This window comes from Vicia villosa, linkage group LG1, assembly GCF_029867415.1.
Source record: "Vicia villosa cultivar HV-30 ecotype Madison, WI linkage group LG1, Vvil1.0, whole genome shotgun sequence".
Taxonomy (NCBI): domain Eukaryota; kingdom Viridiplantae; phylum Streptophyta; class Magnoliopsida; order Fabales; family Fabaceae; genus Vicia; species Vicia villosa.
Window position 1 is genome coordinate 2154846 of NC_081180.1, and position 19009 is coordinate 2173854.

General features: G+C 33.5%; 2 protein-coding genes across 11 annotated transcripts; both read left to right on the forward strand.

Annotated features, from left to right (window-relative positions):
* The first annotated feature begins 1264 nt into the window (after window positions 1-1264).
* LOC131599505 (protein PYRICULARIA ORYZAE RESISTANCE 21) lies at window positions 1265-2822 on the forward strand. Its single transcript, XM_058871835.1, has 3 exons — window positions 1265-1584; window positions 1681-1765; window positions 1899-2822. The coding sequence occupies exons 1-3, from the start codon at window positions 1567-1569 to the stop codon at window positions 2546-2548; spliced, it is 753 nt and encodes a 250-aa protein (XP_058727818.1). The 5' UTR covers window positions 1265-1566; the 3' UTR covers window positions 2549-2822.
* Window positions 2823-6254: 3432 nt separating this feature from the next.
* LOC131626478 (uncharacterized) lies at window positions 6255-9856 on the forward strand. Of its 10 annotated transcripts, none has more exons than XR_009291175.1 (7): window positions 6255-7181; window positions 7304-7704; window positions 7948-8058; window positions 8281-8325; window positions 8421-8626; window positions 8997-9109; window positions 9396-9856. XR_009291175.1 is itself a non-coding variant. In XM_058897307.1 (7 exons), the coding sequence occupies exons 4-7, from the start codon at window positions 7948-7950 to the stop codon at window positions 9447-9449; spliced, it is 372 nt and encodes a 123-aa protein (XP_058753290.1). In that variant the 5' UTR covers window positions 6255-7181; window positions 7304-7412; window positions 7494-7704; the 3' UTR covers window positions 9450-9856. The 10 variants fall into 10 exon arrangements, 7 of the variants coding, with proteins under 7 accessions (XP_058753290.1, XP_058753298.1, XP_058753281.1 ...); XR_009291174.1 differs by having other exon boundaries at window positions 8465-8626; XR_009291176.1 differs by having other exon boundaries at window positions 7948-8044.
* Window positions 9857-19009: the final 9153 nt, after the last annotated feature.

A 19009-nucleotide genomic window follows, 5' to 3' on the forward strand; every position in this document is an offset into this window, starting at 1 on the left:
AGAAGACAGTGGATATGGTCATTGTGGTTTACATAAAGGATCGACTGAACTTGTTAAGGTAGTCGCAAGGTTGATCAAATTTATTGTGGTTGTCTGCAGCTTGGCATTAAGGATCAACTGAACTTGTTGTGATTGTATGTAGCTTGGCAATAAGGATCAGCGGACTTGTTTGGACTAGTCGCAAGGTTAATCGGACTTGATGTGGTTTGTCTATAATCTGTTTGTCTATAGTGGAATAAATTCTTATTGAGAAGGCAAAATCACCTTGGCAGGTGGACTGGAGTAACTTCGTTAATAGTGAACCAGGATAAAAATAATTGTGTTCATCTATTTTTATTCATCTGTTAGCTTTGTGTTTTGAGTTGCGAAAAAATTATATAAGGTGCAACCCAATTCAAATACTATTTTCTTGTGTTTCACGCACCTTCAGAATATAGAAACTAAAAGAAGAAGGAGTTTAAATAGAAGATTTTTTAAGTGAAGTGAAACATTTAAGGTTTCCCTCCAGAAACATGGAGAAGTGGCATGTTCAGAGCCATTGATTGACATTGAATTATGGAAAAGACAATTTATGAAATTAAAATATTTTAATTTCACTGTTAGTGGCTATTAAGGGTCTTGGAAACTGGGATAATGATGGATAGCCTGTGACACGTTTTGAGACGTGATATTTTGGTAAAAAGGTAGTCATGATGTCTGACAAAAGCATGGTTAAGATGACATATGCAAAAGTGGAAAATAGTGACCAAGTGGTTACAAAATATATCATCTTTCTTTCAACTGATGCATGATCGAAGGTAGCATTTTTTGGGGGGCATCTGTAACACTGGGATTTTCAGCTAATGGAAAGTCAACGAAAAATGTTATAATGGAGGAACATTCTGTGGTAAGAGCATTAATGTTAAGTGTTTTGTAGCAATGTGGTACTTGTAACACCCCAAAAAATATGAATTGATTATTTAATTAGTTATTTAATTAATTTAACATAAATATATGAAGTATTTGATTTAATGATGTTTTAGGCTATTTTTTAAATTAGAACGGAATTCTGAGTTAATTGAATAGGCCAAATTCAATCCATGTATTTAAAACATATTGATGTGAAGACATCATTTCTTTTCAATAATTTAGATAAATAAATTTACATGAAGCATCCGAGGAATTTAGTGAAACCGGACAAACCAGATTAGTTTGTGAAATGATTATAGGCATATTTAAACGTTTTTGTACATATAAATTGAATAGAAAGATGTATAAATATAACTCCAAAGAGGGAACCGTGTGAATGAAGCTATCACAGCACAGCTGCATTGAAGAGTACTAGAGTTGGCAATCTATCACTATAAACCATTATGCACCGGCCGCGCCAAACACTCTCCCACCCTTTTAGCTCTTGACGTGATTCAACCTCCTAATACTCCACGTGTAACCTTTTCATTCGTCACACTTTTTCATCCTCTTGCTTTCTTAAACTTCAACTTTCTTTCTTCCCCTTTCCTCTGTTTCATCACTACTCAATCATTTCATTCACATCTCTTACATCTAATTCTGCAATATTCCACTGCCATGGGAGAAAAAGAAAAGGTTAAGCCACCGAATTTTAATCTTTTATTTTTCTTTTTTATTAATAATTTTGATGGATCCCTTATCTTTCTCTTTCTCTTGATCAATTTGATTCAGGTAACAGCCATAATGAAACTCAAAGTTGATCTTCAGTGCAGTAAATGCTACAAAAAAGTCAAGAAAGTTCTATGCAAATTTCCTCGTTAGTCTCTTCTTTCATCACTTTGATTCATTTTTAATCATAGATTAACAAATTAATTAATTCAATTATTATTATAATTATTATTGTTATTGATGATTTGTTTGGTTGGGTGTTTGAAATATCTGTGAACAAGAAATTCGAGACACGGTGTACGATGAGAAGAACAACATCGTAACAATCAAAGTGGTTTGTTGTAATCCTGAGAAGCTCAGAGACAAGATTTGCTGCAAAGGTTGTGGTGTCATCAAAAGCATAGAAATTCTCGAACCTCCTCCACCTCCCAAACCCAAACCCAAAGAACCAGAAAAACCCAAGGAGCCCGTCAAGCCCAAAGAGCCTGAAAAGCCCAAGGAGCCAGAAAAACCAAAACAACCAGAAAAACCAAAAGAGCCAGAGAAGCCAAAAGAGCCCGAAAAGCCGAAAGAGCCTGAGAAGCCGAAAGAATTGCCTCCTCCTCCGCCTGCGCCGAAGCCCGAACCACCAAAAGAACCTGCAAAACCACCACCGCAGCCGCAGCCGGAGTACATACCGGGACCGCCACCTTCGATTCCGGTATGTCCTCCGGCGGTGGTTCCGATTGGGGTATGTTGTGGATCATGCTATGAAGGTAGGGGAGGTGGGCCATGTTTTCAGGGGTACGGTGGGCCGCCGCAAGTAAGTTGTTACGATGGGTATTACGGGAGACCAATTTATGATAGTTACGGTGGTGGGGGGCCTTGTTATGTGAGTCGTTGTGATGAGTATTTGTGTGAAGAAAATGCATCTGGTTGCACAATTATGTGATGATCTCATTTTCCAAAAGTGTCAGTAATGGCCAACTGGGTTGGTTATTCATGCAACCGTCACTACATCACCTAATATTTGTCATAGGTGGTTCATTTTTCATCATCAATATCATGGAGTGGTTTTTGTTTTGGTAAATTAGGAGTACACGTTAATAAAGGTGTTTGGCAGAAAGCAATTGAATAAGATATGGAGTTGGAGGGGATTTTATATATAGAGTAAATAAATGTAACAAATATACTATGAAATAGAGTATCATATACTACTTTGACAAGTTAGTAATGTTGCTTTTTAATGTGCAAATTGATTCAAAAATTGTTTTATTTGATTTACTAAAATAGGATTTTTTTTAGTGGTTTCATGTTCGAATTTAAAAAGATTAATTGTAGAATGACATTATTTTAGTAAGTCAGCTGAGTTAGTTAATAATAATACTACTATAATTCAATTGATAAATCTAATTGAAATACCACGACGGTCAATTGATCAAAAATGTTAATTTGTTTAAATTATTTGATTTTAATTTTAATTTTTTAAAATAATAAAATTGAGCGATTATGATATATTGATAATATAAAATATTTTACACTGACCTTATATAACAATTAACCTCATATCTTATATATTACACAAATTTATTTTTATAAAGATAAAATTCTTTTTACGTTAACAAAAATCTCATTTTTTAGAATGGATAATGATTAATGTAATTTTAGAATAAATAAATTATATAAATATTTTTAGATTTTAAAATTTAGTAACATTAATAAAAAATTTATACATAAAAATTAAAATAATAGTGATGTTTATTTCTTTGAGAATTCAATAGGTGGGACCTTGAGAAAATTTTGTTGAATAAGTTTAAATATTTTGTTGAAAAAATAGAATTTAGTGACCGCACTTCCGCAATCTCCCCACTGATTAATTAATAAATAATTTATTATACTGTTTAATTAGATTAGTATTATGATAAATTGACAATGACAACCACATAGGATTATTTGCTTCTACAAAGTTCCTTCCTAATCTACTATCTTTACTTCTTATAAAAGGAAATCAATACATGGTGAGATTTAGGTGATTTTGGGCAAGGAAATATATGGGGTGACTTCTAGAGTGAGGGTGCAATTAAGTCCCTCACCTATGTACCACCAATCATGACCATTAGATTAAATAAGTCCACACAATTTCAATACTCATTCATGCATTAGATTTTGGTACCTTTCATCCTTCTATTATGGTCAGGGTTGTTTCTTTTTCTCCATCGTCATGCATTTCTTCTATTGACTTCTTCTTCTCTATTAATTCTTCAACACTCACATTTACAATTTATTACATGAAAAATTATTATTCATTCTACCTTTCCTAATAAATAAACTAAACACACCCATATAAAAATAGAGAAGGAAAAGTTACATGGGCAATTATTCCCGTTACTGTTAATTTTTAATAATAATTGAAGGCCATTATGGGTGGATCTAAATTTATTACATGGACAATTATTCCGGTTACTGTGTTAATAAGAAAGAGTAATTAAAGGTTATTATGATACCATATTCTACGACTCTCAATTTAAAAAATATAACGGTGGAAGAGGGTCTGATGCAACAAATTAAGAAAGGGGAGAGAAACTTTAGAAAAAGGAGAGGTTTTTCTTATGAGAAGTGGAAAAGATGATAAGAGGAGAGAGAAGTGGTGGGGTAAAGGATTGTCTAAGGAAAGTAACACGTGTTCTCATTTTTTCCATAATTCATCTAGACCCTTTAAAAAGATCTAATGGTATATAAAAGTGGTTCATCCATGAACCACTTTCTTGATGGTTCACCCTAGAAGTAACCAATATATGGTGCTTTTTTATATATTTCTCCTTATAAGTCTTTCAACATCTTATTTATTTTTAACGTTTGTCTTTCAATAAAAAGCCTTTACAGAAAACACCTTTCATGTCAAGTCACTACATCTTCACATGAGTGAATGAATGAGAAAGATCATACTCCCTCCGTCTCCGTTCTACAATGAGTAATTTATTTAAAATATATTGATGTTCCAAAATAAATGACATATTTTCTCTTACTTTTATATATTTTTCTTAAATCGTGTGAAATTGTGTGTTGTGTCATTTATTGTAAGACGGATGGAGTAAGAAATACGAGGTTATACATTTTGAATTGAATATATAAATACAACTCCAAATAATATTTTTATAAAAATAACATTTTTATTTCAATCAAGGAACAACTAACGCTACTACTAAAGATAACCACATTTTAATTTTTTAAAAAAACACGTTACCTATTTCCTCGATTATGCTAGAAACCGAAGGAAAAGTTAGGAAGAAACCCAAATTGATTTTCAGTAATTGTATTTAAGTGCATTTTTTTATTTAATTTAAATTATTTTTTTGGTTGAGCTTGCAACCAAGAAAAAAGGTTATAATCAATCCCCTTTCTCATACCAATAATAGAATTTAAATCATTTTTTCAGTAAAATTAAAAGTATTCCACTTATCAGCAAATCTTTCTCTTTTACTTAGATTTTTTTTCTCATAAACTACAGTAACTTTGAATACAACACTACTAGAAATACACGATTTACCTGCGGAATTTCCTGCGGAAAAGTTTCCGCAGGTATACCTGCGGATTTTCCTGGGATAATATTAAATTAAATAAACTTTCCTGCGGATCAAGAATTGGTAGGAAATTCCGCAGATATACCTGCGGATTTTGCTGCGAAACATATAATTCAAGCAAAACATCTTGTTACAATACAAAATCCGCAGGTAAGTTCGCAGGAAAATTTCCTGCGGATTTTGCTGCGGAAATTTGTTAAAGTAAAATCCAACTATAATACAAAATCCGCAGGTAATTCCGCAGGAAAACTTTCTGCGGATTTTGCTGCGAATTTGTTTGTAGTTTTTTAAAATTCTTTTTTTAATTTAAAAAATAATATAAAATATTTGTCTTGTAACATAAAAACCATTTTTTGCAAAAAAAAAAACTTAAAGATTTTGTTATTCTTTTTGAAAAAAGCTTACTGATTTAAATATTTTCTAAGAATAATGTTATAATATTTTTTTAAAACAAAGTTATAATTATACATGCTATGTTGTTTAGTTATGATTCAAAGTTGAAGATTTTTAAATATGTAAGGATAGTGTCAAATTAATTTACACTATGAGTGTATCATCTTATTTTTTTAAGTCTCATTTAAAACATAATTTTATATATTTTATAATCATTGATATTTATAAAATTATTTTGATATTTTTAATCTTTATTTTTTGAATTTTATTTTTATTACTTTTATAGTGTTTTTTAATTAATTTTTAATTTAAATATTACTTTTTTTAATAAGAAATTAAAAATATACAAATTTTGATATATATATATATATATATATATATATATATATATATATATATATATATATATATATATATATATATATATTTATGTTATAGAATGTAAAAATTAATTTTTCAATCTTTTTTAAAATCATTTAAATCTTTTTTATTATAATAAAATAATAAATATATTAGTTTTACTTAATAATTTTTTTTAATTTTGTAAATATTAAAAATATATAGTTATATATAATATAATTTAGTGTATTTCAATAATAAATATAAAATTTTAAAAAATAAAATTAAAAAAAGTAAATAGAAAGGAAGATTAGGATACTTATGCATTGACCTAAATATGCAGCTTAAAAAAAAAATCTAAAAACGCTTCTTCGGTGAAAGCAAACGACTTATTCAAAAACGCTTCTTCGGTGAAAGCTAACGACTTATTCAAAAACGCTTCTTCGGAGAAGTACCTTTTTAGCGATTGAACAGAAGCTATGGAAACCTAGAAACGCTCCACCGATTGAAGATTCACAACCATCGATTGAAGATTCACAACCACAAAAGTTATTCTCGCCGTTCTTCTAAGTACATAGACGACGGTGATTCTCGCCGTTCTTCTCGCACGCTCTATTAATTGAATTTTTGCTGTTTCGTTTTGTTTAATTGTGGTTTATTTTTGAAGTGTTTGTTTACTGGTTATGCTGAATGCTGCTGATATTTCTTTTTGTGGCAGATTTAGGGTTTATTAGAATGGTTTTTGTATGCTGCGTTAGAAATTAGTACAGCACAGAATGATTGTAGTTCAAACTCTAGTAAGCAATGAACTCCAACATCTATCCTTCATGCCCTGCATTGCTGATTGAAGGAATTCTAAGCCAAAATCATGGTTTATGTGTCTTTTAGGTTCCTTAATTATATATGGTCACTATAATTGTGAATGATATCTTAAAATAGGAGTTATAGTCATTGCATAAATATGAGTTGAATTTGGTGATAAGGCATATATATGGTTGTATGTGCATATTAAATTTAACTGATGGTGATAAGGCGTATACTAATATACTAGTATGGACTTAGGTGCAAGAGGGAGCTCTGGAGGGTTCAGTACGCTCTTAGTCGGATCTGTAACAATGAAAGGAATCTGTTGACACTGGATGAGAAGAACCCTCATCGGATCTTTGAAGGTGAAGCACTTTTGAGGAGAATGTTTCAATATGGTCTTCTTGATGAAACTCAGAAACCATATCTTTTACTTAATCTTTGTTTTTTGAGGCTCGCTACTGCTAGGTAATTCATATACAAGACTATCCCCAAGACATTCTGTTTCCAGATTTCTAAGTATTTTTAGGCCAGTTTGTCATACAATTCATTTTATACTATTCACAAACCATATCTTTTACTTGTTGCAGGAGTGATAACAGTTTTTGGGGTGAATCTTCCTAAATATTTTCAAGCTTGTAGTCTAAATGAAGACCGTGGCGGAACACGAATCATCCACTGTTTCTGACAGTAGCTTCAGTACCTCTTCACACACTGACACAAAGGCTTGTTAAATTAATTAATTCTATTGGATGTGGATTAATTAATTAAAGAGATTAGTTTCATTACGGTGCAGAAGTTAAATAAGGCGGAGGACCAGTACAGAGAATGGAGAGAGCTACTGCAGAAGTGTGATAAATTACTAAACAGTATAGCGGAAATAACTGAGTTACAACAACCGAGTCCCGTATTAGTTCTTGACTCGTAGTTTACAAAGACGACTCGTCGTGCTCACCATCTCTAGTAATGAAAAGATGCATTGAATATAAAGGTCAGTAGTTTTGTTTTGTTGGCACATACATAAGGTATACATGAAACTTATAGGGTTGTTGAACTCTAATTGTTAATTTTTTAAGTTATCAATTGGTAGTATCATTTTATTTTAACTATTTTTCATTATTTCAGCTGCACTTGTTCGATATTATAGCAGGAAACTTCCTACGACTTCCTGTTGTCACTTTTCCGGTAGTGTTATATTCTCTTAGTTCTTAAACTGTGTTATTTTTTCTCATAGATGGGGCATTATGCTGCTGTATGGAACTTTAGAGCAGCAGCTGAACTTACAAAGGGCTGGAATGGAATTGATCAAGTTGTACTTCGGACGCCACAAGGTACTTTGGCACGGGTGAGAACTTGTTGATTGATTTATTTGCGTTGGTTTTAACATTTGACGGAATCATGATTTTGCTATTTATTATCAATGTATGGTGTTGAAGTATGAACTACCTTGAGGGTGAAAACCTCGAGGTAGGAAATATCATTGATAATGTTTGCTGCTTGCTTACACATTAGTAGACTGAAAAAGTGACAAAATCTGACATTTGTATGCTTGGCTTTTCTTCTCTAGGTTGTACTCACGAAAGATGTTAAGGATGACTTGGCCGAAGAACTAGTAAGTAAATGTCCAGCTAAAGTCATGGACCATGTAATTCTCAGAAATAGTTTTGATTCTCACTGTTTAGGCTTGTTGTTCTGAATGTACAACAGGATGCCATTTTTATAGTTTTTTACATAGCGGTCATTATCTTCAGGGCGTTGCTGTAGAAGAGATCAATCGTATATGCAGATTGGCTGGTTGTCTTCTTGCAGTTCTTTATGGAGTCAACATCAACAGTTATTGCACATGGTGTCCATATGTCGACTGTATCCCTTTCACAAGCTGGCACTGCAAAGACAAAGAAACCTTTTGTGAGGTATACAGCTTACTTTTGGCATTTATCAAAATTTTAAACACCTAACAAAATTTATATCACTTGCTTGGGTGAGCTTACAAGTTACAACTTCAAATGAACAATAACATAAATTAAAGGGAAAAAGGAAAACAAATTGATTCTGCCTAAAATATTACACAGTTTTCATAAGTTTTAAAATCTGAATGTTATATATAACGTTGCGTCGAGATTTGTTTGGCATTTTTTTAGAAGTTACTTAACATTTAATGAATTCACGTGTCTTCATGAATGTGGGCCAAGTTTTAGAATGTATAGATCAGACATAAAGCTTTATGTTTGTATATGAATAATGAATTAAGCACATTATTTTACATTCTGTTTGATGTTGCAGCATTACATTGTATCAAAATCTATATTTTGAGGGACTATATCTTCTTCATCAATTGCAAGTGCCATGATTAATCTTATTCCAGGAGTTACATTTGTAATAGCAGCCTTTGTAGGGTAATTAATAACTAACTTAACTTATTTTCATTATTCAATCAAAATTCAAGCAAATATGTTTCAATTAACTCAGTACTATCTACATTCATCATAACGTAAATATGTTTCAATATCGGGTTAAAGACGTTTTGCAATAACACACCGTTTTTTAAAACCTTGATAAGGATTATTATATTGGAAGGTACTAATGATATTTAAGTTATGATAATAATGAAGATTAATTCTATATGCATTCTTAATTATTAATCTAATTAAATGATGTTAATTAATGCTTGATGTGTGTCAGCTTGATAGGTGCAATTGGAGTAATTATTGGTCTGTATATTGTGCTTTGGGGTAAAGCTGGAGATATAATTGATGTCAAAGAGCCGCCAAAAAAGTCCAAGAAAAAGAATATATCAACTCAACATGAAGTCACTCAACCTCAACTCACTCAACCCCAACGCAATCAACCAACCTATTCCGTATCTCACCCTTTATCAAACACTTGGTAGCACGCACACTTGGTTTCGACATTGTTTGCGTTCTGAAATTTTCCCTAAATTATGTGTTTTCAAATTCAATTTTCTGCAATTAGAATATGAGTGTTCGTATGCCTAATTTTGACATGAGTTGTTAATGAATGTTTTAGCTGGATGAGAACTTGTTGTTTGTGCTAGATATTATTTAGGTGGGATTATGTATGTGATTGTAGATATTAATACCAAATATTATTTCTAGTATAAACCTTTGTATATTGATAGAGAAGCAAATAAAAATTTAGTTATTTTTTAATTTAGAAATAAATTACCTGCGGATTTACCTGCGGATTTATCATTCCTGCGGATTTACCTGCGGACTTACCAGCGGAATTTACAGCGGATTTATCTGCGGATATTTCCTGCGGATTTATCTGCGGACTTTCCTGCCGAAAATATTACCCACGAAGGTTTTAGCTGGGGACCCAAAACCGCAGGAAAATTCGCAGGAAATACGTTTCCTGCGGAAATTTTGCTCAAATCCGCAGGTAAATCCGCAGGAAAACAGAATATTTCTAGTAGTGCAAGTTACTGCATTTCTTTCTTCTTTCTTATTCTTTCCCTATCATATTTATAATCTTATCTCACTTTTTTACCTTTCATTTTTTTAAGATGAATACCTACATATATCCATAAAATATATCATTAGTATTTATTAAAATATTTTAGATATAAATTAATGATTTTAGAATACGTATTATAGAATAACAATATGAAAGATGTATTTAGTTTAGGTCCTTATCTTTATTTCCTTTTCTTTTGACAGTGGGAATTTTCTTTTAGGAAGCAGACATGTAGATGATGTTATAGCATATTGTCCTAAAAACAATAAAAGCATGAATAAGCTCTTGCTTTGTTGGTTATTGATGAATGACATCAGTAGATAGTGACAACATGACAATCGTGATCCTTTTCTTTATTTACAAATAGCCAATTGGCTTTTCTAATATTATTCGATTCATGAATCAACTAATTAAATAGAATATCGAATTCTATTTTAAGTCAATACTATAAAAAATATATATGTAAGAGTAGGAGCAATTATGAATAAGTTGATTTGAACCGAATTTTGATTAGATAAATTGAATATATTTTTAAAAATTAAATTTTAAATTTATTGCATTATTTATTAAAAATTATGTTTTAAATATGGTGTGATTATTTAAAAGTTTGACTTGACAAGCTAATATATTGGTTTTCTTAATCAACATCACATATTAAACGAAAAAGATAAAGTAAGAACAGGTGGAGGGCAAAACTTAGAGGTGGCAAAACGGACCACTCTCTTCGTTTAGTTCCGTTCTGACTTAAGTTCAAAAAAAAAAAAAAAAAAAAAGGGTGTGCAAGACCGCAAAGTAAAAATAGACATAAAAATTAAGCCCATCTATTTTTTTTTTATAATTTTTTTAACAGATTAATAAGTTTTTTTGCCTTCCAAATTAAATTTTTCACTTATTTTTATAAAGCATCTTTTAAATAAATTTTACTTAAAAAAATATTTCATAATATATTAAAAAAAAAATATATAAATTAAACCGTAAAAAATTGCAATTATTAGAATTAACTAAAAAAGGGTCGGTTAAATGCGGGATGAGCTAAACGAATAGGCAGGTCGGTTTTTGGTGGGCGGTGGGTTTTGGTGGAACGGGCTTTGGTGGACGACGAGCACAAAATCCCAACTCAACCCGCAATTTTATGACGGATGCGCGGACTGACCTGACGCACAACAACCCATTTTGCCACCTCTAACAAAATTAATACTCTTAAAAAGAATAAAAGTGAACAAAAATTATAACGGATAGAATGCAAATAACATGAGGGACAACTTCCACTTTAACAAATTTACAAAAGAGAAAACTATGATCAATATTATAACATTCCGACTGCAAAAAAAATTAAAATTAAAACTCTAATATTTCAGAGGCAATTTAGAAAACGGTTTCAAAGTTGTTGTATATTCGTGGTTATCCAAATTAAAAATGCGAGTTCAACCGAATAGAATGAGAAATTAGACTCTAAACTTCAAAAAAAAGTACCGCACGAACACGTTGGAGATCCTTAGTATATGATAAAAGGAATTTTGTTATATATTATTCTTGTAATGATGTATATATATATATATATATATATATATATATATATATATATATATATATATATATATATATGAGTACAAGGATCTGTATACTAATTGCCTATAATTGTCTAGTCTATAATTGCCGATAATAGAAATCCTATTTTAAATACAATTATGATATAATATACTTTGTCTAGTCTATAATTGTTTATACTTGAATGTCTTGATATTTGCTTTGACCTTCTTTAATGTGAATAATATGTGTGTATCCTTAACACCCCCCCTCAAGTTGGAGGTGGGATTGAGATCTCAAGAACACCCAACTTGCCGAGTAGTCGTTTATAAGTATCGCCTCCAAGAGGTTTAGTAAATATGTCAGCTAGTTGGTCAAAAGATCGGAGATAAGAAGGGCTGATAAGACCTGATTTAATTTTCTCACGAACGAAATGACAATCAATTTCAATGTGTTTTGTGCGTTCATGAAAAACTGGGTTTTCGGCGATGTGAATAGCAGCTTGACTATCACAATGAATGGTGATCAGTTGAGGATGATCAATGCCGAGATCCGAGAGAAGATATTTTAACCATTGTAACTCGGAAGATAAAGTTGCAAGGGAACGATATCTTGCTTCAGCAGAGGAACGAGAAATTGTTGGTTGCTTCTTGGTTTTCCATGATATAAGATAAGAGCCCAACATGGTAAAATAGCCGGTAGTGGAACAACGAGTAGTAGGACAACCAGCCCAATTAGAGTCGGCATATCCAACTAAATTGAGGGAGCTAGAAGCCGAAAGAAATAAGCCTTTGCCGACACTCCCTTTAAGATATCGGAGAACTCGTGTGGCCGCATCGAGATGAGTTATACATGGAGATTGCATGAATTGACTGAGAGTGTTAACAGCGTATTGGATGTCGGGCCGTGCACTGTTAAATATAATAGACGACCAATGAGGCGACGATAGATTGTCAGATCAGGAAGATGGCTTCCTTCATTGGGCCGTAGGCGGAGGTGTTGCTCCATAGGAAAATCTGATGGTCGGCAACCAGTCATACCAGAGTCGGATAAAATGTCAAGTGTATATTTCCTTTGACATAAGAATATTCCCTTTTTAGAACGGGATACTTCGATACCTAAGAAGTATGAAAGATTTCCAAGATCTTTGATGGAAAAGGCCTGAGCGAGAAATTTCTTGATGTCGGAGATAGCGTCTTCGTTATTTCCAGTGATGATGATGTCATCTACATAAACGAGTACAAATATAGTCGTGTGATTACTTTTGAAAGTGAATAGACTATAATCAGAGATGGATTGATGAAAACCCTTTTGAAAGAGGGTGGTGGAAAATTTTGAGAACCATTGACGGGATGCCTGTTTGAGACCATAGATGGATTTGTTTAATTTGCAAACACATGATTTCCCTTTATGAGAGAAGTCGGGTGGTAATTTCATGTAAACTTCTTCATTAAGGTCTCCTTGGAGGAAAGCATTGTTAACATCAAGCTGATGTAACGACCAGTTTTTAATGGCAGCAATGGAGAGAAGGAGTCGAACCGTGACAAGTTTGGCAACCAGTGCGAATGTTTCATGGTAGTCAATACCATGTACTTGATTGTAGCCTTTGGCGACTAAACGAGCCTTATATCGCTCAACGATACCATTAGAGTGATATTTAATTTTGTATACCCACTTGCAACCTATGGCGGTTTTGCCATTCGGGAGAGGAGATAAAACCCAAGTGTTGTTGGATTCAAGGGCGTGGATTTCTTTAGTCATAGTGTCACGCCATTCAGCTGATTTGATAGCTTGAGAATAACATGTTGGTTCTTTATTTTCAATGATATTAACAAGAAGAGCTCGATGAGAAGTGCTCAAATTGGATAAAGAGAAATAATTCTTTAATGGGAAGGCACTCTGTGATGTGACATTATTAATGTCACATACGTGGTCCGTGAGGCGAACGGAAGGAGTACGAAGACGTTGAGGATAACGACATTCTGCAGGATTGATCGCTATAGGTGAATGTTGTTAGGGAGTTTCTACAGGAATGGATGGAATATTGGATGGAATATTCGATGAGTTATCATCCTGAGGGGTGGGAATAGGCACAATTGTGTCATCATGATGACTAATGCCGGGAGAGATACTTGATGCAGGTGATAAGTGAAGGATAGAAAAACACTTAGAAAGGGGGGGTTTGAATAAGTGTAGCTTTAAAAACTTGACAGATAAAAATAAATTGCACAGTTATTTTTATCCTGGTTCGTTGTTAACTAAACTACTCCAGTCCACCCCCGCAGAGATGATTTACCTCAACTGAGGATTTAATCCACTAATCGCACGGATTACAATGGTTTTCCACTTAGTCCGCAACTAAGTCTTCTAGAGTATCCTGATCACAACCTGATCACTCTAGGAACAACTGCTTAGACACAAGCTAAGACTTTCTTAGAGTATCCTGACCACCACGTGATCACTCTAATTACAACTGCTTAGACACAAGCTAAGACTTCCTAGAGTATTCTGATCAACACGATCACTCTAGTTACTTACAACTTAATGTAATCTTTCTAAGAGTATTACAATGCTTCTTAAAAGCTATAATCACAACAGTGATATTTCTCTTAAAGTTTAAGCTTAATCTCACTAAGATATTACAAAAGCAATGTAGTGAGCTTTGATGAAGATGAAGATTCTGAGCTTTGATTTGAACAGCGTTTTCAGCAAGTTAATATTCACAGAATTTGGTTCAGAGTTGTTAACCTTGCTTCTCATCAGAACTTCATATTTATAGGCGCTTGAGAAGATGACCGTTGAGCGCATTTAATGCTTTGCGTGTTCCGTACAGCTTTGCATTTAATGTTATACGCTTTTGTCAACTACCTCGAGCCTTTTTCACGCTGTGTCTACTGACGTTGCCTTTAATAGCTTCTAACGTTCCTTTTGTCAGTCAGCGTAGCCTGCCACTTGTACTTTCTTCTGATCTGATGTTTGTAAATACAACGTTTGAATATCATCAGAGTCAAACAGCTTGGTGCAAAGCATCTTCTGATCTTCTGACCTTGAAGTGCTTCTGAGCGTGATACCATCAGAACTTCAGTGCTTCTGATCTCATGTTCTTCTGATGCTTCCATAGACCCATGTTCTGATTCTGCTTCGACCATCTTCTGATGTCTTGCCAGACCATGTTCTGATGTTGCATGCTGAACCTTCTGAGTCAAAGCTTCTGAGCGCTGATTTATGCATACTCTATATATATTTCCTGAAAAGGAAATTGCATTGGATTAGAGTACCATATTATCTTAAGCAAAATTCATATTATTGTTATCATCAAAACTAAGATAATTGATCAGAACAAATCTTGTTCTAACAATCTCCCCCTTTTTTATGATGACAAAACATATATAAATGATATGAATTTGCGATCAGAAAGAGCAGACGGCAAAAGACAAATTACACAGCTATAGCATAAGCATGTGAATATGTCTCCCCCTGAGATTAACAATCTCCCCCTGAGATAAATAATCTCCCCCTGAAATAAATACTCGAAGAACTTTAATAAAAGACTTCCCTGATTATTTCGATAGAGACGATCACATAAGCTTCTGTCTTCAGAGAATTCATAGCTTCTGACTTCTGCTTCCATTGGACAGCTTCAGAACTTGAATTTCTTTAGATCCTTAGACCACTCATAGCTTTTGATTCCTGCTTCCATCTAGGACAGCTTCAGAACTTGAATTTCTTTGATCTTCAGAACATTCCCAGCTTCTGATTCCTGCTTCCATCTAGGACAGCTTCAGAACTTGAATTTCTTTGATCTTCAGAACATTCACAGCTTCTGATTTCTGCTTCCATTTAGGACAGCTTCAGAACTTGAGTTTTCTGGATCTTTAGAACATTCACAGCTTCTGATTTCTGCTTCCCTCGGATAGCTTCAGAGCTTTGAATTTCTACCAACATCACTTCATGCTAGATTTGTATCAGAACATTGTTGAATGTACCAGAGCATCATCAGAGCATCTCTACATCCTGAAATGTTACAGAACAAAAACTAAACGACAAAAGTCAGCATGAACGAGTCAGAACATAAAATGTATATTAGAACACATGATATGTATCAGAGCCATATAGGCTAAAATAATGTATCAGAGCAAATAGAATTTTGTCAAAGCAAATAGACAAATTTTGGATCAAATTCTATTATTAGTGCTTCTGATTCTGAAGCTTGACAGCACTCAGCTTGCTTCAGTTTCCATAAGCTTATTCTTTTTACAGAATAACGCTTCTTATGGTTTTGCTTCTTGTGTTTGCTTTGAAGATTTTCTTCACTTCTTTATACCTGCAAAACACTTAAACCATATAGAACTTGCAGTTCTTGTTAGGGAATGTGTGGGAGCTTTACCCAGCAACTGATAGATTAATCAAATCATTTATCATTTATCTTCTCCCCCTTTTTTGTCATAACATCAAAAAGAATATTCTAAAAGATTCAGATGTATAAAACGACAAATAAAATCACTGGAATGTAAAAAACAAAGAAACTTTTCATTGATAATCAAAAGATATTACAAAAGTTCTTATGTTTAACAAGATGAGAAACATTCCTAGCAAATACATAAAAAGTCATCCCAAGAGGAAATGACTACAAAAATTAAAAACAAAACCCTAGCAAGACACAATCTGTGTCAACCCATCAAGAATCCCTGTGGTCTTCTTGTCTTTTCAGACTAGAATCTCCACTGTAGGAGAGATTCAAGAGACCAGGGAGGAAGTGAGGGACAGTTCACAGACAGGGAGCTAATGTTGCAAACGGGCTCCAGTGACTCAAGAAGGTCTTCTTCCTTTGGATAAATGTTGATAACAGCATTGAAGAAGAGATCTGTCTTGAAAGAGACTTGGAGAGCCATCCCAAGATATGCTTTACATCTGGTAACTGAGTAACCCTTCCATCCGTTCTCATTGAGTTGAGAGAATTCATGATGAACGCTAGGTTTGAACTAGGAATTTTTTAAAGAGAAAAATAAAAAGACTTTGTTTGAGCAAGAAAGGAAATAGAAGAGAGAGAGAAAAAACTCGATGAGGAATGCAAAGGAACGGAGGATTTAAATAGACAAAAAAAATGAAAAGTACAATAGAGAAAAAGTAAGAGGAAAGGAGAAGCGTTTGAAGAGAATTTAAAATGAAACAAATGATGAATAGCATTTAATGTTACGTGACATGAGGAGAGATAATAAAGACAAATGAGGTGACTTGCACAGTTACCTATGGTCGGCGTCCCTTCAACTGCACGCGCACTTATCCATGAACAGTAAAGACAGGTTTACCATCCCGAGATAAAACGTTACAGCTGTTTTGCTTTTAAAGAGGTTCTGAATCAACTTAGACAATGAAACGTTAGTAATAACTGAATCATAATTTCTAATTGATTTCAATCAGAACTTCTGATTAACAAATAATCCACTTTCATTTCAGAAGATACTCATACATAAGAACTTCTCATCTTCTCATTCTGGGCATAAATCCATACTGATGTTCTTCAGAATGAACTTAAACCTATCTTCAGCCAGGGGTTTTGTAAAGATATCAGCCCATTGATGGTCTGTATCCACAAAGTTTAAAGATAGAACACCCTTCTGAACATAGTCCCTTATGAAATGATGTTTAATCTCAATATGTTTAGCTTTTGAATGAAGAATAGGATTCTTAGATAAACATATAGCAGAAGTATTATCACAGAATATAGGAATGTTACTCTCATATATCTGATAATCTTCTAGCTGACTCTTCATCCAGAGCATCTGTGTACTACAACCAGCAGCAGAGACATATTCTGCTTCTGTTGTTGATAGAGCAATAGTTGCTTGCTTCTTGCTATACCAGGAGATCAAATGACTTCCAAGAAATTGACAACTTCCTGAAGTACTCTTTCTTTCAATTCTGTCTCCAGCATAGTCAGCATCGCAGAATCCTACTAAGTTGTATTCTTTAGATTTTCTGTAAACTAAGCCAACATTAGTAGTACCTTTCAGATACCTTAGAATTCTCTTAACAGCAGTTAAATGAGATTCTCTAGGGTCTGATTGGAATCTAGCACACAAACAAACACTGAAAAGAATGTCAGGTCTAGAAGCAGTCAAATATAGAAGAGATCCAATCATACCTCTGTATAACTTATGATCTACCTTCTTACTTACCTCATCCTTACCTAGGATGCATGTTGGATGCATAGGAGTTTTGGCTTCTTTGCAGTCTAGAAGATTAAACTTCTTCAGAAGTTCCTTCACATACTTGGTTTGGTGAACATACGTTCCTTCTGATGTTTGATTTATTTGTATTCCAAGGAAGTACTTGAGTTCTCCCATCATGCTCATTTCAAACTCAGCCTGCATAGACTCAGCAAACTCCTTTCCAAGTGTAGCATTAGATGTTCCAAAAATAATATCATCTACATATATTTGACAAATTAAAATATCCCTTTTAAAGGTTTTACAAAAGAGAGTAGTGTCCACTTTTCCTCTAGTGAAACCATTATCCAGAAGGAAAGAACTTAAGCGTTCATACCAAGCTCTGGGAGCTTGTTTCAATCCATACAATGATTTCTTTAGTTTAAAAACATGATTAGGAGACATAGAGTCTTCAAAACCAGGAGGTTGATGGACATAAACTTCTTCATCTATATAACCATTTAAGAAGGCACTCTTAACATCCATCTGATAGAGAGTGATGTTATATTGAGTGGCAAATGAAATTAATAGACGAATAGATTCTAACCTGGCCACTGGTGCAAAGGTTTCTGTATAGTCAATACCTTCTTGCTGACTGTAACCCTGAGCCACCAGTCTGGCTTTGTTTCTTACCACTTCACCTTTTTCACTGAGCTTGTTTCTGAAGACCCATTTTGTACCGATTATATTGAATCCATCTGGTCTAGGAACAAGATCCCAAACATCATTCCTTGTAAACTGATTCAGTTCTTCTTGCATAGCAATTATCCAGTCTGGATCTTCTAGAGCATGATCAACAGAAGTTGGCTCGATCAAAGATACAAGACCTAATTGACAGTCTGCATTGTTCTTAAGGAATGCTCTTGTTCTGATTGGATCATCCTTCTTTCCAAGAATGACATCTTCTGAATGACCAGAAATGAGTCTGGATGATCTTCTGACAGATGGTTCTTCAGAAATGCTTAGATTCTCCAGAGAAGCTGATACTTGATCTTCAGATTCTTTGCTTCTGAGAAGCTCTGCTTCTGATGCGTTGCTTCTTGGCTCAACAACTTCTGATACATCAATATCACAATCTGCAAA

What these genes read in the sequence shown, in the direction of transcription:
- LOC131599505 (XM_058871835.1), top strand. An exon ending in AGTTCTATGCAAATTTCCTC is followed by an intron (nt 1,766 to 1,898) that starts GTTAGTCTCTTC and finishes TCTGTGAACAAG; the next exon opens with AAATTCGAGACACGGTGTAC.
- LOC131626478 (XM_058897307.1), top strand. Translation starts at nt 7,948, where the DNA reads ATGGGGCATTATGCTGCTGTATGGAACTTTAGAGCAGCAGCTGAACTT. An exon ending in CACAAGGTACTTTGGCACGG is followed by an intron (nt 8,059 to 8,280) that starts GTGAGAACTTGT and finishes TTTCTTCTCTAG; the next exon opens with GTTGTACTCACGAAAGATGT. An exon ending in ACAAAGAAACCTTTTGTGAG is followed by an intron (nt 8,627 to 9,395) that starts GTATACAGCTTA and finishes GATGTGTGTCAG; the next exon opens with CTTGATAGGTGCAATTGGAG.